Genomic DNA, 22,325 nt, shown 5'->3' on the forward strand with positions numbered 1-22,325 from the left:
TGTTGAGATGAAACATAAAGCCTAGACTGATTTCCCCCTCAACCTGTTTTAAGATTGTACTGGTATGTATATTCAGTATCCCTTACTCAAGAGGCTCTTCATGTGCAAGAGATCAAGCTCAAACATGTGGAAGGGTCAGGGCTGTGGTCACACGGCAGGGTGCAGGGAGGTGGGGTTCGATCTGTAAATTTGAACTGGATTCAAACCCAGTTTCTTGATGTGCCAGACTAATTCGCCAGTCAGGTCAAAAATATTATTTGTATAGTTTCTAAAAAATTCAGAATATCAACATAACCTCAAGATGAGTCAAAAAACAATTGATAAGGTGGATGCAGTTACTTTGCATGCCCATCAGTGACTTTCACTTCAGCATGGCAGAATGTGGTTTTGTGGCAGCAATTCCTGCACTCCAAGGGCTAAATCATTGACCTGGTCAATTCAAACTTACTGCCACATTGATCACTTGAGGACAATAGCATTGATGTATTTAAACAAAAGATAAATGTGTAGAGATGAGAGAATAGAATGGAAGGTTTTACTGGTGGAGTGAAATGAAGAGAGTGGGAGGAGTCTCAGGGGGACCATAAAAACTATCATGAATAAGTTGGCTGAAAGGCCCGTGTTGTACATTCTTAAATAATGCTGTGTTTTTTTAAAAGGTACCACCCTTCACCTGCCCCCCAGTGTCTGTGTGGGTCTCATCCCCACAACCCAAAGGTGTGTAGGGTAGGTGGACTTGCCACACTGAATTGCCCCTTAATTGGGAAAAAAAAGTACCAGATTGGCCCCTCCTTATTGAGCATAATTTTTCTTCCACAGTAGTGTAATTTCTCTTCTGCATTCCCCTTCCTCTTTGCAGGTATCTTTTGATCAGCAAGCCACCTCTGTGGACAGATAGACAGAGGGAACATTTCCTTGAAGGTTTTAAAACTTTTTTGAAGCTCTTAAAATCTATGCAGGTAAGTAACAGTAAAAGGTCAATTGTGCTGTTCTTAGTGTTGCAGCTTTTATAAAATTATTAATTGGCACTGAAAGGAAGTGTTTTTGATGTAAACAATTCACACCAAAAAGTGGGTAGATGTTGAATATTTTGCATTCCTGTTGGAAGGAATTGCCTTTCTGTGCTAATAGTGTAGCCAGTTAAAATGGCTAACTCGCGATTAGAATGGCCAAACCCCGATTTTAAAATGGCAAACGGAAGAGGCTGATGGGAAAATCAGCCAACAGGACTCAAACAGACAGCTGCAGGTAAAACAGTGTATTCGCCTCTGGGGAAGCCAGACAGAATCGATACCTGCAGCCATCAGCATAACAACACACCAGCCATCTGAATATTAAGTAGCAATCCCCGGGAACAATGTGCAACAAATTAGACACACAAAGCCAACCCAGACCTTTCGGCGTCAGCAGGAGCCTACACAAAGAGAGGTGAACGTCCACCCCAAAACCGCCCATCGATCAAGGAATTGCTCCAGCATTGGAGAATATCGAAGGTGCAGGGTCCGCCCCGAAAGGCGGGAAGCCCCTGGGGACTATAAGAATAGAGTCCAAGTTCAAATCGACCCTTCTTCTCTCTCTATCCTTCGAGAGCCTTCTGCTGATCCTTCTGCAACAGCCGCTAAAATCGTAAGTCTTACTTCAAAGCTCGCTACGAGATAGGCGCTCCTGGCTATCGACCTATACCAGCTTTGAATCCCGCAGGCTCAGAACCCATACGAAAGAACCCACCATTGGTAGCCTTGCCTCCAGCTGGCTTGACTCCAAACCCTAGTATTCCCTCTCGACCTCCTCCTTTTAAGATGTTCCTTAAAACCTACCCCACTTGTCCTAATATTATGTAGTGTCAAATTTTGTTTGATAACATTCCTTTGCAGTGCCTCATGATGATAATTATAATTGTGCAGTTAATGCAAGTTATTGTTTTTGGAGGGTGGAAGTGAGAATTTAAGGTGTTTGCAAAAGTACTGATGTTAGGTGATCCCAGTTGTGGATACAATTTTGACACTATTTAAAAACTCAGAGCTGGACTAGGCCCAGAAATATTTGTGGATCATTGCTCACATATTAACTTTCCACATTCTTTTCAAAGCAATATATATTGATGTAACAGAACAAAATATTTCTGTTGGGGCACGATCACAATTCCTTCAGTGTTAGGTACTAATAATGGTCTGGGTTTAGTTTTCCTTCTGTTGTATTTTCTTATGTATTTATCAGCAAGATTTTGACTTGTGTTGGGGTTGCCTTGCTTGAGTGTTGACAGCCCTCTGGTATATCGCTGCCAGGCATTCTTGTGAAGCTGCATAATGTGTCTTGGCAAGCTACCATGAGGTTGGAGGGTAGAATTTGTGATCTAAGGTGATATACATTTAGAAAATAAATCTCAGACTGCAATATTGGCTCTTGATGGCAGTAAAACATCTTCTCATTGCACCTTAGTACAAAACGATGGGTTTGCACACTAACTGATGAGTCTTTGTAAATACACCAGCATTATTGTGGCCAGCAGGTTTCAAGATTAGAAATGGACAGAATAAAACAAGTCAAATTGTTCTACGTGTGAAGAAGTGTTAAACGCTTCATTTATTGCATTGCTTGCAGAACATGGAACCAGTGAACCGACAGATTGGGCAGCACCTTGAGATAGAGCCTGAATGGGAGCCAGCATTCACTATCCAGATGCTCCTGAAATGTATCTTGTCCGTGATTCAGGAATGGTGTGCATCTGATGTAAGTACTGAGAATTTATACTTGTCTTTTAGTAAATCTGCTTGCAGTTTACCATATAGTTCTATGGCACAGCCACTGAATGAAAAATATACATTTGTTGAACAAAGAGACATGCTGTGGCAGCTTTTCATCTTGTACTCATCAGGAAAGACACAAAAGTGCTACATTTCCAAGGGAGCAAGTTTATGCTAATGTGAAAAAAGGTGCTGATTGGTTGGCAAGTCGACTCTAGTCAAGGGTGTTGTCATGGACAATGCATCAGTGAATTATTGTCACTATGCTTTTGTTTAATTCAAAAAGGTATAGTGCCTGAACTTGTTCCTTTGTCCTGCAGAGGACGGGTCCCTGCATGTGATTATATGCATCGTCTAGCAAATGTAAATGAGCCACATTGCGAGCCTGACTTAGACTTTGTCCTGTATGGGCTGGGAGCAACTATGGGCAGCAAGACCCCTCCACTGGTCTCAGCACATCACAGTCTCTTTTGCTCCAGCTCAGGTGATGTCCAGCTCTTAAGGGTATTCCATAAATATACTACTCCAGGTCCTTTTTGGCCAGCCCCCTATCATCTTCCATCAGCTAGTGTCTATTCATGTGTACATTCATGAGACAAAACACTTGTCCTGACAGCCTCAACCATGTCTCTGTCACGACGTTTTGCAGGTTCCTCTTATCAGCTGTATTGTAGTGTTACTTCATTGGTGATTTTATTTCTCCACATGATGCCCAGGGTTTAATATAGGCAGCACTAGTAAAATATGTCTAATTTGTGTTATGCCTTTGAAGCCCAACTGATGATCTTAAATTGGTTGTTCGTGTAATTCCTAGCACACTCTGGACAGCGTTTGCTGAACAATCCTATCATATCTAACATTAGACATTATGTTCTGAATTTTGCAAACAATGACTGTTGAATACAGTCGGTACTCTGCCTATTGTGAACAGCTGAAAAGACATGCTATTTGATATGATGACGCCAGTCATTGCAACCTACAGCCAACATATGTTTCATCACTCTAGCACTTAAATTCATATATCACAGAATGTTTTTTGGTTTGAAGACAGCATCCTGTTCGTGGAAAATACCAGTTCTGTTGCTACTGCATGATAACAACTGCTAGTTTCACCTGTTGCCCAAATCTTTGAGGTAACCTTCCCTTTGACGGTAATTTAAGGTATACTGGGTACTTTTCAGGTCCAAAAGTGGCAGCCATAGGCCCATTTGTGAGTATGCACAGTACACAGAGAGCAATGGATCATATCAAATAGCACATCCCTTCAGCTATTGTATTAAGCAGAGTACACAAGCAAGACCTTGCGGGTGTATGTGCACAAATCTTTGAAGGTGTCAGAACAAGTTGTGAAAGTTGTTAAAACAACATACGGGACTCATGGCTTTATGCATAAACAAATTGAATACTGTGATGAACACTTGATCAGAAATCAAAAATGTGGTCATTATAAAGATGCCTAGAGTGTAGGCGTAGAGGAGGAGAAGAGTTCTAAGTAGAAAAGCAGCAGGTGTGCGGTGCAGAGTTTTTGCTACTAATTGCCATTGGCGTGTCTCCTCTCGACCTGCATGTTTTCATCCACTTGTTTGTTTATTTTCTCTTGTTGGAGAACCGCGTCACTCTCGTAGTAGAGATGCATATTTTTTGAATTTCTTTGCCTTGTTTTGTCGGGTCTAGCTGAATCTGACGGCCTCGTAGAGGTTGGTTCGATGCACCCTCGTTTTTCGTTTGTTGTTTTGTACCCTGTCTGTTTTTTTTAACACAGTAAGTTGTGATCTGGAATGTACCTGCTGAATGGATAGTGGAAGCAGATTCAGTAGTAACATTCAAAAGAGAATTAGACAAATACATGAAGGAAAAAATATAAAGCTATGAGGAGAGAAGCAGAGGAGTGGGATTAATTGGATTAACTCTATCAAAGAGCTGTTAAACGCATATGATAGGTCAACTGGTTAACTCTATGCTGTCTCATGCAATGATAGCTAATAATTTCTTGGCCCTTATTTTGGTGCAAACATTGGAACTAACTAGGCTACTTCATTTGCTTAAGACAAAGATACAGACTTCACTTTCCCAGGAACAATGATACTCAAAGTAAAAGTGGAAACTTTAATCACAGTGGTCAGATTTCACCTGAACTCTCAAATTTTCCTATGTCTCCAGTGCTAAACTCCCCCAGTCCTTTTCCCCCAAAGCACTGATTTCAAGGGCCTCAAATTCTTGTTGTTAAATCACCCCATAGTCTCGACTCACCTCCACCGTCTCACAGGTGATGTTCACTTTACTACATAACCTTCCTTCAGAAACCTTTTTGCATAAAGCCAACCTGCTCGACAGTTGTCACAGTGGAGAGATGTGAGATGATTTTCCTTCCTTCCTACCTCTCAGCTGCCCAGAACAGTGGTTTAACCTCGAGTACATAGAACATAGAAAATACAGCACAGAACAGGCCCTTCGGCCCACGATGTTGTGCCGAACCTTTGTCCTAGATTAATCATAGATTATCATTGAATTTACAGTGCAGAAGGAGGCCATTCGGCCCCCTGAGTCTGCACCGGCTCTTGGAAAGAGCACCCTACCCAAACTCAACACCTCCACCCAACACCAAGGGCAATTTTGGACACTAAGGGCAATTTATCATGGCCAATCCAACTACCCTGCACATCTTTGGACATGGGGGAGGAAACCGGAGCACCCGGAGGAAACCCACGCAGACACGGGGAGGACGTGCAGACTCCGCACAGACAGTGACCCAAGCCGGAATCGAACCTGGGACCATGGAGCTGTGAAGCAATTGCGCTATCCACAATGCTACCGTGCTGCCCTTAAGAACAAATAAATCTACACTATATCATTTTACCGTAATCCATGTACCTATCCAATAGCTGCTTGAAGGTCCCTAATGTTTCCGACTCAACTACTTCCACAGGCAGTGCATTCCATGCCCCCACTACTCTCTGGGTAAAGAACCTACCTCTGATATCCTTCCTATATCTTCCACCTTTCACCTTAAATTTATGTCCCCTTGTAATGGTTTGTTCCACCCGGGGAAAAAGTCTCTGACTGTCTACTCTATCTATTCCCCTGATCATCTTATAAACCTCTATCAAGTCGCCCCTCATCCTTCTCCGTGCTAATGAGAAAAGGCCTAGCACCCTCAACCTTTCCTCGTAAGACCTACTCTCCATCCCAGGTAACATCCTGGTAAATCTCCTTTGCACCTTTTCCAAAGCTTCCACATCCTTCCTAAAATGAGGTGACCAGAACTGTACACAGTACTCCAAATGTGGCCTTACCAAAGTTTTGTACAGCTGCATCATCACCTCACGGCTCTTAAATTCAATCCCTCTGTTAATGAATGCAAGCACACCATAGGCCTTCTTCACAGCTCTATCCACTTGAGTGGCAACTTTCAAAGATGTATGAACATAGACCCCAAGATCTCTCTGCTCCTCCACATTGCCAAGAACTCTACCGTTAACCCTGTATTCCGCATTCATATTTGTCCTTCCAAAATGGACAACCTCACACTTTTCAGGGTTAAACTCCATCTGCCACTTCTCAGCCCAGCTCTGCATCCTATCTATGTCTCTTTGCAGCCGACAACAGCCCTCCTTACTATCCACAACTCCACCAATCTTCGTATCGTCTGCAAATTTACTGACCCACCCTTCAACTCCCTCATCCAAGTCATTAATGGAAGTCACAAACAGCAGAGGACCCAGAACTGATCCCTGCGGTACGCCACTGGTAACTGGGATCCAGGCTGAATATTTGCCATCCACCACCACTCTCTGACTTCTATCGGTTAGCCAGTTCGTTATCCAACTGGCCAAATTTCCCACTATCCCATGCCTCCTTACTTTCTGCAGAAGCCTACCATGGGGAACCTTATCAAATGCCTCACTAAAATCCATGTACACTACATCCACTGCTTTACCTTCATCCACATGCTTGGTCACCTCCTCAAAGAATTCAATAAGATTTGTAAGGCAAGACCTACCCCTCACAAATCCGTGCTGACTATCCCTAATCAAGCAGTGTCTTTCCAGATGCTCAGAAATCCTATCCTTCAGTACCCTTTCCATTACTTTGCCTACCACCGAAGTAAGACTAACTGGCCTGTAATTCCCAGGGTTGTCCCTTTTTTGAACAGGGGCACGACATTCGCCACTCTCCAATCCCCTGGTACCACCCGTGTTGACAGTGAGGACGAAAAGATCATTGCCAACGGCTCTGCAATTTCATCTCTTGCTTCCCATAGAATCCTTGGATATATCCCGTCAGGCCCGGGGGACTTGTCTATCCTCAAGTTTTTCAAAATGCCCAACACATCTTCCTTCCTAACAAGTATTTCCTCGAGCTTACCAGTCTGTTTCACACTGTCCTCTCCAACAATATGGCCCCTCTCATTTGTAAATACAGAAGAAAAGTACTCGTTCAAGACCTCTCCTATCTCTTCAGACTCAATACACAATCTCCCGCTACTGTCCTTGATCGGACCTACCCTCGCTCTAGTCATTCTCATATTTCTCACATATGTGTAAAAGGCCTTGGCGTTTTCCTTGATCCTACCCGCCAAAGATTGTTCATGCCCTCTCTTAGCTCTCCTAATCCCTTTCTTCAGTTCCCTCCTGGCTATCTTGTATCCCTCCAATGCCCTGTCTGAACCTTGTTTCCTCAGCCTTACATAAGTCACCTTTTTCCTCTTAACAAGACATTCAACCTCTCTTGTCAACCATGGTTCCCTCACTCGACCATCTCTTCCCTGCCTGACAGGGACATACATATCAAGGACACGTAGTACCTGTTCCTTGAACAAGTTCCACATTTCACTTGTGCCCTTCCTTGACAGCCTATGTTCCCAACTTATGCACTTCAATTCTTGTCTGACAACATCGTATTTACCCTTCCCCCAATTGTAAACCTTGCCCTGTTGCATGCACCTATCCCTCTCCATTACTAAAGTGAAAGTCACAGAATTGTGGTCACTATCTCCAAAATGCTCCCCCACTAACAAATCTATCACTTGCCCTGGTTCATTACCAAGTACTAAATCCAATATTGCCCCTCCTCTGGTCGGACAATCTACATACTGTGTTAGAAAAGCTTCCTGGACACACTGCACAAACACCACCCCATCCAAACTATTTGATCTAAAGAGTTTCCACTCAATATTTGGGAAGTTAAGGTCGCCCATGACTACTACCCTATGACTTCTGCACCTTTCCAAAATCTGTTTCCCAATCTGTTCCTCCACATCTCTGCTACTATTGGGGGGCCTATAGAAAACTCCTAACAAGGTGACTGCTCCTTTCCTATTTCTGACTTCAACCCATACTACCTCATTAGGGTGATACTCCTCGAACTGCCTTTCTGCAGCTGTTATACTATCTCTAATTAACAATGCCACGCCCCCACCTCTTTTACCACCCTCCCTAAATCTTATTGAAACATCTATAACCAGGGACCTCCAACAACCATTTCTGCCCCTCTTCTATCCAAGTTTCCGTGATGGCCACCACATCGTAGTCCCAAGTACCGATCCATGCCTTAAGTTCACCCACCTTATTCCTGATGCTTCTTGCGTTGAAGTATACACACTTCAACCTACTGTGACAAGAAAGATTGTTCTGTCTTTTTTGAGTTTAAATCAAAAGAAAAGATAAATCTTGATTTATTACATTACCCGAAATGTAACACAACCAACATAGAATCACAACAGTGCTGAAGGAGGCCATTCAGCCCATCAGGTCTGCACTGATGCTCTGAAAGAGCACCCTACCTAACCTGCAAATTCCTGGACACTAAGGGGCAATTTTAGCATGGCCAATCCACTTAACCTGTACATCTTTGAACTGTGAGAGGAAACCGGAGCACCCAGACGAAACCCACGCAGAACAGAGAGAACTTGCAAACTTTACCCAGTCACTCAAGGCTGGAATTGAACCCGGATCCCTGGCGCTGTGAGGCAGCAGTGCTAGCCACCATGTCGCCCCTTTCTCCATCTCCATCTTCTTCTCATCCATACAAGATATGTATTGCACACACGATAAAATATGTGTACTGAGATTCATTAGAGAGTGAAAATGTCAATTCTGTCTATCAGTACACAGCTTCATTTCTGTGCCTGTGATGATTTCCAGGCAGACTTCTTACTTCTGCTGGCCCAGGTCTCTTCCCTCTGGGTGGTCTTTGTCTTAACTGACTTGTGGTCGATCGCAAAAATGTCAGTTATGAAGTGTTTATCATACTTTTTTGTCATGCGACCTTCGCTGCTCAGGCCGGCCGGACTTCTCCATCCTGGCCGGCCGGCCCACCCGCCTTCGCCACCCCGGCTGGCCCACCCGCCTTCGCCACCCAGGCCGGCCGGCCCACCCGCCTTCGCCACCCCGGCCGGCCCACCCGCCTTCGCCACCCCGGCCGGCCCACCCGCCTTCGCCACCCAGGCCGGCCCACCCGCCTTCGCCACCCAGGCCGGCCGGCCCACCCGCCTTCGCCACCCAGGCCGGCCGGCCCACCCGCCTTCGCCACCCCGGCCGTCCGGCCCACCCGCCTTCGCCACCCCGGCCAGCCCACCCGCCTTCGCCACCCCGGCCGGCCCACCCGCCTTCGCCACCCCGGCCGGCCCACCCGCCTTCGCCACCCAGGCCGGCCCACCCGCCTTCGCCACCCAGGCCGGCCCACCCGCCTTCTCCATCCTGGCCGGCCGGCCCACCCGCCTTCGCCACGCCGGCCGGCCCACCCGCCTTCGCCACCCCGGCCGGTCCACCCGCCTTCGCCACCCAGGCCGGCCGGCCCACCCGCCTTCGCCACCCAGGCCGGCCGGCCCACCCGCCTTCGCCACCCAGGCCGGCCGGCCCACCCGCCTTCGCCACCCAGGCCGGCCGGCCCACCCGCCTTCGCCACCCAGGCCGGCCGGCCCACCCGCCTTCGCCACCCAGGCCGGCCGGCCCACCCGCCTTCGCCACCCAGGCCGGCCGGCCCACCCGCCTTCGCCACCCAGGCCGGCCGGCCCACCCGCCTTCGCCACCCAGGCCGGCCGGCCCACCCGCCTTCGCCACCCAGGCCGGCCGGCCCACCCGCCTTCGCCACCCAGGCCGGCCGGCCCACCCGCCTTCGCCACCCAGGCCGGCCGGCCCACCCGCCTTCGCCACCCAGGCCGGCCGGCCCACCCGCCTTCGCCACCCAGGCCGGCCGGCCCACCCGCCTTCGCCACGCAGGCCGGCCGGCCGGCCCGCTTTCGCCACCCAGGCCCGCCCGCCAGCCTTCGCCACCCAGGCCGGCCCGCCCGCCTTCGCCACCCAGGCCGGCCGGCCCGCCTTCGCCACTCAGGCCCGCCCGCCCGCCTTCGCGATCCGAGTTTGAAAAATCCTGCTTTAAAAAATCAGTCTTCCAATGATTGCTTTATTTTATTCACATGAAAGAAAATTGCATTCATGTTCAAAGTTAATGGTTTTTGAAAGGAAGTGTTTTATCTTTCACTGAGAGTTGTGAAACTTTGAATTCTATACCCCAGAGAACTTTGGGTTCTCAGCTGTTGACCATATTTAAGATCGAGATCGATAGATTTTGTTGGACAATAAGGGAATCCAGCAATAGGATGGGAAAGTGGAGTTAATCTTACTAAGTGGCGAAGCAAGCTTGAGGGTCTATTTGGCATAATCTTGCTCTTGTTTCTTATGTTCTTATTTCTCAGGAACAAGTTCTTCTTCGAGCCTACAAGGAGTGCCATCGTGTTTTGTCCCAGTGTTCTAACGAGTGCAATCAGCGCAATGCAAGGAAGCAACTCAACACTCTGACCATGTGCGGTCACTCCATCAGCTTGAAACGCTATTTGGTATCTCGCGAGCCTGTCAGTATCCACCTTCCCCTATCTAGGCTCCTTGCAGGTTGGTTTAAGGAAATTGCTTCACTAGCATATAATGGTAATGACTTGGAAGCAGCAGGTTTAAAGTATTCTGGACAACAGAGTGATGCAGTCGCGAAGTATGAGAAACCATCTAATTCCGAGAGGGACCTGGACTGAAGCCTGGTGTATCTCTTTAGAGGACTGTCCTTTAATCTGGCACTGATCATTTGTGGGAAGCAGGCATGAAATCCTCTGTTCAGTTAGTTAATACCTGTGCATAAAATGGGTTATTACTGGTTTAGTTGATTATGTAGGTCCGTTCAACAGGACAATCAATACAGCGACATGAGTAATTTTAATTATTACAATGCATCTGATTAAAAACAGTAACAAGGCAATAATTACAAATGATGGATGTTATCCCAATCAATGGGGTAATATGGTGAAATAGTGTTCCTTTGTTCCCACTCCACCCTTCCTCCTGAACACATAGAACATAGAACAATACAGCGCAGTACAGGCCCTTCGGCCCACGATGTTGCACCGAAACAAAAGCCATCTAACCTATACTATACCATTATCATCCATATGTTTATCCAATAAACTTTTAAATGCCCTCAATGTTGGCGAGTTCACCACTGTAGCAGGTAGGGCATTCCACGGCCTCACTACTCTTTGCGTAAAGAACCTACCCCTGACCTCTGTCCTATATCTATTACCCCTCAGTTTAAGGCTATGTCCCCTCGTGCTAGCCATTTCCATCCGCGGGAGAAGGCTCTCACTGTCCACCCTATCTAACCCTCTGATCATTTTGTATGCCTCTATTAAGTCTCCTCTTAACCTTCTTCTCTCTAACGAAAACAACCTCAAGTCCATCAGCCTTTCCTCATAAGATTTTCCCTCCATACCAGGCAACATCCTGGTAAATCTCCTCTGCACCCGTTCCAAAGCCTCCACGTCCTTCCTATAATGCGGTGACCAGAACTGTACGCAATACTCCAAATGCGGCCGTACCAGAGTTCTGTACAGCTGCAACATGACCTCCTGACTCCGGAACTCAATCCCTCTACCAATAAAGGCCAACACTCCATAGGCCTTCTTCACCACCCTATCAACCTGGGTGGCAACTTTCAGGGATCTATGTACATGGACACCTAGATCCCTCTGCTCATCCACACTTTCAAGAACTTTTCCATTAGCCAAATATTCCACATTCCTGTTTTTCCTTCCAAAGTGAATCACCTCACACTTCTCTACATTAAACTCCATTTGCCACCTCTCAGCCCAGCACTGCAGCTTATCTATATCCCTCTGTAACCTGCTACTTCATTCCACACTATCGACAACACCACCGACTTTAGTATCGTCTGCAAATTTACTCACCCACCCTTCTGCGCCTTCCTCTAGGTCATTGATAAAAATGACAAACAGCAACGGCCCCAGAACAGATCCTTGTGGTACTCCACTTGTAACTGAACTCCATTCTGAACATTTCCCATCAACCACCACCCTCTGTCTTCTTTCAGCTAGCCAATTTCTGATCTACATCTCTAAATCACCCTCAATCCCCAGCCTCCGTATTTTCTGCAATAGCCTACCGTGGGGAACCTTATCAAACGCTTTGCTGAAATCCATATACACCACATCAACTGCTCTACCCTCGTCTACCTGTTCAGTCACCTTCTCAAAGAACACGATAAGGTTTGTGAGGCATGACCTACCCTTCACAAAGCCATGCTGACTATCCCTGATCATATTATTCCTATCTAGATGATTATAAATCTTGTCTCTTATAATCCCCTCCAAGACTTTACCCACTACAGACGTGAGGCTCACCGGTCTATAGTTGCCGGGGTTGTCTCTGCTCCCCTTTTTGAACAAAGGGACCACATTTGCTATCCTCCAGTCCTCTGGCACTATTCCTGTATCCAATGATGACATAAAAATCAAAGCCAATGGTCCAGCAATCTCTTCCCTGGCCTCCCAGAGAATCCTAGGATAAATCCCATCAGGTCCCGGGGACTTATCTATTTTCAGCCTGTCCAGAATTGCCAACACCTCTTCCCTACGTACCTCAATGCCATCTAATCTATTTACCTGGAGCTCAGCATTCTCCTCCACAACATTATCTTTTTCCTGAGTGAATACTGACGAAAAATATTCATTTAGTATCCCGCCTATCTCTTCAGACTCTACACACAACTTCCCATCCCTGTCCTTGACTGGTCCTACTCTGTCCCTAGTCATTCGCTTATTCCTGACATACCTATAGAAAGCTTTTGGGTTTTCCTTGATCCTTCCTGCCAAATACTTCTCATGTCCCCTCCTTGCTCGTCTTAGCTCTCTCTTTAGATCCTTCCTCGCTACCTTGTAACTATCCATCGCCCCAACTGAAACTTCACACCTCATCTTCACATAGGCCTCCTTCTTCCTCTTAACAAGAGATTCCACTTCTTTGGTAAACCACGGTTCCCTCGCTCGGCACCTTCCTCCCTGCCTGACCGGTACATACTTATCAAGAACACGCAGTAGCTGATCCTTGAACAAGCTCCACTTATCCAGTGTGCCCAACACTTGCAGCCTACTTCTCCACCTTATCCCCCCCAAGCCACGTCTAATGGCATCATAATTTCCCTTCCCCCAGCTATAACTCTTGCCCTGCGGTGTATACTTATCCCTTTCCATCCTTAACGTAAACGTCACCGAATTGTGGTCACTGTCCCCAAAGTGCTCACCTACCTCCAAATCCAACACCTGGCCTGGTTCATTACCCAAAACCAAATCCAATGTGGCCTCGCCTCTTGTTGGCCTGTCAACAAACTGTGTCAGGAAACCCTCCTGCACACACTGTACAAAAAACGACCCATCTAATGTACTCGAACTATATCTTTTCCAGTCAATATTTGGAAAGTTAAAGTCTCCCATAATAACTACCCTATTACTTTCGCTCTTATCCAGGATCATCCTCGCCACCCTTTCCTCTACATCCCTAGAACTATTTGGAGGCCTATAGAAAACTCCCAACAGGGTGACCTCTCCTTTCCTGTTTCTAACCTCAGCCCATACTACCTCGGAAGATGAGTCCCCATCTAGCATCCTCTCCGCCACCGTAATACTGCTCTTGACTAGCAGCGCCACACCTCCCCCTCTTTTGCCTCCTTCTCTGAGCTTACTAAAACACCTAAACCCCGGAACCTGCAACATCCATTCCTGTCCCTGCTCTATCCATGTCTCCGAAATGGCCACAACATCGAAGTCCCAGGTACCAACCCATGCTGCCAGTTCCCCTACCTTATTTCGTATACTCCTGGCATTGAAGTAGACACACTTCAAACCACGTACCTGAACACTGGCCCCCTCCTGCGACGTCAAATCTGAGCTCCTGACCTCTATACTCTCATTCTCCCTTACCCTAAAACTACAATCCAGGTTCCCATGCCCCTGCTGTATTAGTTTAAACCCCCCCAAAGAGCACTAACAAATCTCTCCCCCCCCCCCCCCCCCCAGGATATTTGTGCCCCTCAGGTTCAGATGTAGACCATCCTGTCTGTAGAGGTCCCACCTTCCCCAGAAAGAGCCCCAGTTATCCAGAAATCTGAATCCCTCCCGCCTGCACCATCCCTGTAGCCACGTGTTTAATTGCTCTCTCTCCCTATTCCTCATCTCACTATCACGTGGCACGGGCAACAACCCAGAGATAACAACTCTGTTTGTTCTAGTTCTGAGCTTCCATCCTAGCTCCCTGAAAGCCTGCCTGACATCCTTATCCCCTTTCCTACCTATGTCGTTAGTGCCAATGTGGACCACGACTTGGGGCTTCTCCCCCTCCCCTTAAGGACCCGGAAAACACGATCCGAGACATCACGTACCCTTGCACCTGGGAGGCAACATACCAAACGTGAGTCTCTCACGCTCCCACAAAATCTCCTATCTGTGCCCCTGACTATAGAGTCCCCAATTACTAATGCTCTGCTCCTCTCCCCCCTTCCCTTCTGAGCAACAGGGACAGACTCTGTGCCAGAGGCCCGTACCCCATGGCTTACCCCTGGTAAGTCTCCCCCCCCCCCCCCCCCCACAAGTATCCAAAGCGGCATACTTGTTTCTCAGGGGAACGACCGCAGGGGATCCCTGCACTGACTGTTTTTTCCCCGTCCCTCTTACAGTTACCCATCTATCTCCAATCTTTGGTGTAACTAATTCCCTGAAGCTGCTATCAATGACCCCCTCTGCCTCCCGAATGATCCGAAGTTCTTCCAACTCCAGCTCCAGTTCCCTAACTCGGTCTTGGAGGAGCTGGAGATGGCAGCACTTCCTGCAGGTAAAATCAGCAGGGACACTAACGGCATCCCTCACCTCAAACATCCTGCAGGAGGAACATCGCACTCCCTTCCCTGCCATTCCTGTAACGTTCTACCAAGATCTGGCTAACAACTAAATTAAATTTTTTTATATATAAAAAAAAAAAATAATTAATAACAATAATAAAATATGGTACTTACCTCACACCAAAGGGTTTTATTATTAGGTTAGAGGAGGAGGGCGGGTGGGAGACACTACACGTGTAGTGTCTCGGGTTTCCTCTCCACCAGAATTTTATTATTAGGTTAGAGGAGGAGGGCGGGTGGGAGACACTACACGTGTAGTGTCTCGGGTTTCCTCTCCACCAGAATTTCAAAATGTTCTTTATTAACCCCTAACTCCAGGTAAAAAGACATGACCACAACAATTCATCCTCAACCAATTAGTGACACTGTTGTCCATTTTGTTTCTCTCCAACTCTCTTCAAATTCAGACATTCAGTTTAGCATTACAGTTTTGGCAATAATGCAGCAGTCTGGTTGAGTGCCAAAATCCAAGTGTGCACCATGTGGGACCCTCTTCCGACACTTGGGGACTGTTTTTCCATCTGGTCGCACAACAACCGTGGGATAGGAAAAAACTTGAAATGAATACTGACCTGCGAATACCTGATGCCCTGACTTTTAAAAATTGCTAGCTAATGGTGGTTCCCAGCAATATCCTCCCCTTCTCAGTTCTTTTTTGAATGTTCAGTATGCTACCTATGACTACATCTGTATTCCACGAGGTAGGAACCGTGGTTATTTTTTCTCATTCCATCCTTCTGTCAAAAAGCATAAGGACAATTATACTGCCCTATTATACCTTGGCTGAAACTAACCAACATAGGCCAGAAACTAGACTAGGAACCTTCCGATCTGTATGGCCCATACTACCTGTACCACTGGACTTGGGAAGGATGTAAACTTTTGTTTGAAAATATAACTAAGAATGAACTGAGGGGCATTTTGGAACAATTCTTGCCTTTTGGGTGCTGATTAGTCTCAGTATCAAGCTCATTAAATGCAAGGTCGAGGACCAGTGACGCTTGTATACGTGCATTCTTTTTATCATAAAAGTTAATTGATCCTTGGATATTTGAGATAAGCAAATATGAATAAGGCATGTAGAAATCTCAACAATCATGGGAGTATAGCGGTGTAAGTACAAGGCAGTATCAATCCAAGGATTCAAATCATGTCAAATTTAGATTAGATTACTGTCTTATAAACACTCCAGAATAGGATAGTTGCTATTTTTGTGCTTTTAAGTTTTAAGGAGAGGCTTAATAGTTTGGTACCAGATTTTATTTTGTTCTTGACAATTATCAATGTTTGTTCTATACTAAATCATGGAAACCTTTTATACTTCATTGTTCAGTATTTTTTTAAATATATATTTTTATTCAAATCAGGATATGCATAACAACATACAAACAATTATTTAACAACAAAATACGATTCTCCTAATTTGAGGATTTTCCCTTATTTTCATTAAACCATTCCTTTCTTTCCTGCCCCCTCTTCTCCCACCTCCCGACCCCCTCTTCCCACCTCCCTACCCCCTCTTCCCACCTCCCTACCCCCTCTTCCCACCTCCCTACCCCCTCTTCCCACCTCCCTACCTCCCCTCTTCCCACTTCCCTACCCCCTTCCCTTCCCACCCTTCCCCTCCCTAACCCCCTCTTCCCACCTCCCTACCCCCTCTTCCCACCTCCCTACCTCCCCTCTCCCTCTCCCACCTCCTACCCCCTCTTCCCACCTCCCTACCCCCTCTTCCCACCTCCCTACCCTCCCTCTCTCCCACCTCCCTACTCCCTCTTCCCACCTCCCTACCCCCTCCCCCTTACCTGCTGCCAACAAACAGATCTGTAAATAGAGATGAGAACAGCCACCATTTCACCCAGAACCCTCCACCTGAGTCATGAAGGGCAAATGTAATTTTCCAAGTTTAAGGAATTCCTCAATATCCCCCAACCATGTCGATATTTTTGGCGGATCTTCTGACTTCCATTCCAATAAAACTCACCTCCAGGCAATCAATGTGACAAAGGCGGCCCACATTGGCTCCTTTCCCTTCTATTAGTCCTGGTACTTCCGACACTCCAAAAATTGCCTCAGGAGGTCCCGGTAATACTTCCGCCATCTCAATTTTTGTTACTGTTTTAAATACCGAAATCCAAAATTCCGTTATTGCACTCCGAGCATCTTTGGAATGGTCAGGTATTGTTAGAGGAAGTAGAAAACAGCGCATTTCGCTATATGTGGATGATTTATTATATATCCAACCCATTGAAATGTATGGATGAGATTGTGAATATATTGCAAAAATTTGGAACCTTCTCGGGCTGCAACTTTTCCAATAAATACTCCTGGGGAGCGAGACAGATTTTCCATTCAAACTAAACAAAAGTAGATTCAGGTACTTGGGTATTCAGGTGGCTCATGACTGGACCACAATGTATAAATGGAATCTGACAGGCCTGGTGGGATATGGAAGATTAAAAAGGTGGGATACCCTTCCACTTTCATTAGCTTGGTGAGTACAAATGATAAAAATGAACATCCTATCAAAATTTTTATTTGTGTTTCAATCCATTCCAATATTCCTACCCAAGACATTCTTCTATGAAATTGATAGAATAATTTTGGGTTTTATATGGGCTGGTAAAATTCCACCAATTCAACAGGTGCTTTCATAAAGGAATCGGCAGGGTGGGAGAGTTGGCACTCCCCAATCTTTTGTATTATTACTGGGCAGCGAATCTACAGAATATTTGGCAATGATGGAGAGAGGGAGAAGTGGAATGGGGTACAGGTGGAGGAAGCACCGTGTAAGGGGGCTAGCTTGAAAGCTTAGCTGCGGCCCCACTCCCAGGGCAAGTTTACAGAAAGTCCGGTGATGACACCTTCCTTAAAAATCTTGAGGCGGACTTCCGGGTGCGGCGATGACCAGCTGAGTCGCACGTTTCGGCAGCTCCCTGTGAAACGGACTTTTGGGCTCTTGATGGGAGCCCCAACGGCAATTTTGACGGCTAAAAACACTGTGCGGTAAACCAGAAGGGAATCCCCCCTGGATATGGATGGAAAAAGGAGGAGAGAGTGGCCAGATTGCAGTGGATCCTTTAGAACAGCGGCAAGGAAGGCAAGCAAAAACCAAGATGGCGTCGGAAGGTGGCAGTTTAACATGGGGCCCTGAACAACAAGAGTTCTTGAAATGCTGTGTGGAAGAGATCAAAAAGGAAATGAAGAAAGAGCTGTTGGCCCCCATACTACAGGCGATCGAAGGGCTAAAGGAGGAACAAAAGACCCAGGAGCGGGAGCTTCGGGTCGTGAAGGCAAAGGCAGCCGAGAATGAGGACGATATACAGGGCCTGGTGGTGAAGACGGAGACGCAGGAGGCACATCAGAAACGATGTGTGGAAAGCTTGGAGGCACTGGAAAACAACGCAAGGAGGAACAACCTGAGGATTCTTGGTCTTCCTGAAGGTGTGGAGGGAGCGGACGTCGGGGCAATATGTGAGCACGATGCTGCACTCGTTAATGGGGAGCGGAGGCCCCGGCGGGTCCGTTGGAGGTGGAGGGAGCATACCGAGTGATGGCGCGAGGACCGAGAGCAGGAGAAATTCCCAGAGCCAATAGTGGTGAGATTCCTCCCTTTTAAGGATAGAGAAATGGTCCTTAGATGGGCGAAGAAAACTCGGAGCAGTAAATGGGAGAACGCGGTGATCCGCGTTTATCAAGACTGGAGTGCGGAGGTGGCGAGAAGGAGGGCGAGCTTTAATCGGGCCAAGCGGTGCTTCATAAAAAGAAGATAAAATTTGGAATGCTGCACCGGCAAGACTGTGGGTCACATATCGAGGGAGGCACCACTACTTTGAGACGGCGGATGAAGCGTGGACTTTTATTGTGGAAGAAAAACTGGAATGAGCGGGTTATTAAAAAGAACGTTCGAACAAAGTGGTGGGGCGAATGTGGGGGGCAAAGAGGGGTTTTATGTACTAATCCTGCGATGTGGTAACTTTTCTCTCTCCCACAGGTGGTGATGGGGGAGGAGGGGAGGTGGAGGAGATGGGGCGTTGGCCATTGGGGGCGGGGCCAAGGGAGAAAGCGCGGGCTTGGTTCCCGCGCTATGATAATCATGGCGGGAATAGAGAAGCAGGAAGGAGGGGGCGTCGCACGGTGCGAGCCGAGGTCACAGGGGGAAGCCGAGGTCAGCCAGAGTTTGCTGACTTCTGGGAGCAACATGGGGGGAGTAATTACGCTAGCGGGGGATCTAGCGGGGGATCTAGCGGGGGGGTGGGGGAGCTGGTATGGGAGAGGATGGGCGGGGGGGCACCGCCTGGGGAGATACAGCTGCGTGGGAACCGGGTGAGGAGCTGGAAAAAGGTGATGGCTAATCGACAAGGGGGGGTGGTAGGAAGCCCCCCAACTCGGCTGATCACATGGAACGTGAGAGGGCTGAACGGGCCGATAAAGAGGGCACGGGTACTCGCACACCTTAAGAAACTTAAGGCAGATGTGGTTATATTACAGGAAACGCACCTGAAACTGATAGACCAGGTTAGGCTACGCAAAGGATGGGTGGGGCAGGTGTTCCATTCGGGGCTAGATGCGAAAAACAGGGGTGTGGCTATATTAGTGGGGAAGCGGGTAATGTTGGAGGCAAAGACTATAGTGGCGGATAACGGGGCAGATACGTGATGGTGAGTGGCAAACTACAGGGGAGACGGTGGTTTTGGTAAACGTATATGCCCCGAACTGGGATGATGCCAATTTTATGAGGCGGATGCTAGGACGCATTCCGGACCTAGAGATGGGAAAGCTGATAATGGGGGGAGATTTTAATACTGTGTTGGAACCAGGGCTGGATAGGTCCAAGTCCAGGACTGGCAGGAGGCCGGTAGCAGCCGAGGTGCTTAAAGATTTTATGGAGCAGATGGGAGGTGTAGACCCGTGGAGATTTAGCAGACCTAGGAGTAAGGAGTTCTCGTTTTTCTCCTATGTCCATAAAGTCTACTCGCGAATAGACTTTTTTGTGCTGGGTAGGGCATTGATCCCGAAGGTGAGGGGAACGGAGTATATGGCTATAGCCATTTCGGATCACGCTCCACACTGGGTGGACTTGGAGATAGGGGAGGAAACAGGAGGGTGCCCACCCTGGAGAATGGACATGGGACTAATGGCAGATGAGGGGGCGTGTCTAAGGGTGAGGGGGTGCATTGAAAAGTACTTGGAACTCAATGATAATGGGAGGTCCAGGTGGGAGTGGTCTGGAGGCGTTGAAGGCGGTGGTTAGAGGGGAGCTGATATCAATAAGGGCACATAAAGGGAAGCAGGAGAGTAAGGAACGGGAGCGGTTGCTGCAAGAACTTTTGAGGGTGGACAGACAATATGCGGAAGCACCGGAGGAGGGACTGTACAGGGAAAGGCAAAGGCTACATGTAGAATTTGACTTGCTGACTACAGGCACTGCAGAGGCACAATGGAGGAAGGCACAGGGTGTACAGTACGAATATGGGGAGAAGGCGAGCAGGTTGCTGGCACACCAATTGAGGAAAAGGGGAGCAGCGAGGGAAATAGGGGGAGTGAGGGATGAGGAAGGAGAGATGGAGCGGGGAGCGGAGAGAGTGAATGGAGTGTTCAAGACATTTTATAAAAAATTACATGAAGCTCAACCCCCGGATGGGAGGGAGAGAATGATGGGCTTCTTGGATCGGCTGGAATTTCCCAAGGTGGAAGAGCAGGAAAGGGTGGGACTGGGAGCACAGATCGAGGTAGAAGAAGTGGTGAAAGGAATTAGGAGCATGCAGGCGGGAAAGGCCCTGGGACCGGATGGATTCCCAGTCGAATTCTATAGAAAATATGTGGACTTGCTCGCCCCGGTACTGACGAGGACCTTTAATGAGGCAAAGGAAAGGGGACAACTGCCCCCGACTATGTCTGAAGCAACGATATCGCTTCTCTTAAAGAAGGAAAAGGACCCGCTACAATGCGGGTCCTATAGACCTATTTCCCTCCTAAATGTAGATGCCAAGGTCCTGGCCAAGGTAATGGCAATGAGAATAGAGGAATGTGTCCCGGGGGTGGTCCACGAGGACCAAACTGGGTTTGTGAAGGGGAGACAGCTGAACACGAATATACGGAGGTTGTTATGGGTAATGATGATGGCCCCACCAGAGGGAGAAACGGAGATAGTAGTGGCGATGGATGCCGAGAAAGCATTTGATAGAGTGGAGTGGGATTATTTGTGGGAGGTGTTGAGGAGATTTGTTTTGGAGAGGGGTATGTTAGATGGGTGCAGCTGTTGTATAGGGCCCCAGTGGCGAGCGTGGTCACGAATGGACGGGGATCTGCATATTTTCGGCTCCATAGAGGGACAAGGCAGGGATGCCCTCTGTCCCCATTATTGTTTGCACTGGCGATTGAGCCCCTGGCGATAGCGTTGAGGGGTTCCAAGAAGTGGAGGGGAGTACTTTGGGGCGGAGAAGAGCACCGGGTATCTTTGTGTGCGGACGATTTGCTACTATACGTGGCGGACCCGGCGGAGGGGATGCAGAAATAATGCGGATACTTGGGGAGTTTGGGGAGTTTTCAGGGTATAAATTGAACATGGGGAAAAGTGAGTTGTTTGTGGTGCATCCAGGGGAGCAGAGTAGAGAAATAGAGGACCTACCGTTGAGGAAGGTAACAAGGGACTTTCGTTACCTTGGGATCCAGATAGCTAAGAATTGGGGCACATTGCATAGGTTAAATTTAACGCGGTTGGTGGAACAGATGGAGGAGGATTTCAAGAGATGGGATATGGTATCCCTGTCAATGGCAGGGAGGGTGCAGGCGGTTAAGATGGTGGTCCTCCCGAGATTCCTCTTTGTGTTTCAGTGCCTCCCGGTGGTGATCACGAAGGCTTTTTTAAAAAGGATTGAAAAGAGCATCATGGGTTTTTGTGTGGGCCGGGAAGACCCCGAGAGTGAGGAAGGGATTCTTACAGCGTAGCAGGGATAGGGGGGGGGCTGGCACTACCGAGCCTAAGTGAATATTATTGGGCCGCTAATATTTCAATGGTGAGTAAGTGATGGGAGAGGAGGAGGGAGCGGCGTGGAAGAGATTAGAGAGGGCGTCCTGTAGGGGGACTAGCCTACAGGCTATGGTGACAGCCCCATTGCCGTTCTCACCGAGGAACTACACCACAAGCCCGGTGGTGGTGGCTACACTGAAGATTGGGACAGTGGAGACGGCATAGGGGAAAGACTGGAGCCTTGGGGGGGTCCCCGATAAGAAACAACCATAGGTTTGCCCCGGGGGGAATGGATGGGGGATATGGAATGTGGCAAAGAGCAGGAATAACGCAACTGAAAGATCTGTTTGTGGATGGGAAGTTCGCGAGTCTGGGAG

The 22,325-nt window shown here is 47.9% G+C and overlaps 1 protein-coding gene across 1 annotated transcript in view; it reads left to right on the forward strand.

The window, feature by feature from the left end:
* ubr1 (ubiquitin protein ligase E3 component n-recognin 1) overlaps positions 1 to 22,325 on the forward strand; it is a 398,703-nt gene that overhangs the window by 132,401 nt on the left and 243,977 nt on the right. The window contains exons 13-15 of the mRNA XM_072487581.1: positions 860 to 959; positions 2,602 to 2,730; positions 10,441 to 10,633. Of these exons, the coding sequence (XP_072343682.1) occupies positions 860 to 959; positions 2,602 to 2,730; positions 10,441 to 10,633 (422 nt within the window). The remainder of the gene's footprint in view (positions 1 to 859; positions 960 to 2,601; positions 2,731 to 10,440; positions 10,634 to 22,325) is intronic.

The sequence above is a fragment of the Scyliorhinus torazame genome, chromosome 2 (genome assembly GCF_047496885.1).
Source record: "Scyliorhinus torazame isolate Kashiwa2021f chromosome 2, sScyTor2.1, whole genome shotgun sequence".
Lineage (NCBI taxonomy): Eukaryota > Metazoa > Chordata > Chondrichthyes > Carcharhiniformes > Scyliorhinidae > Scyliorhinus > Scyliorhinus torazame.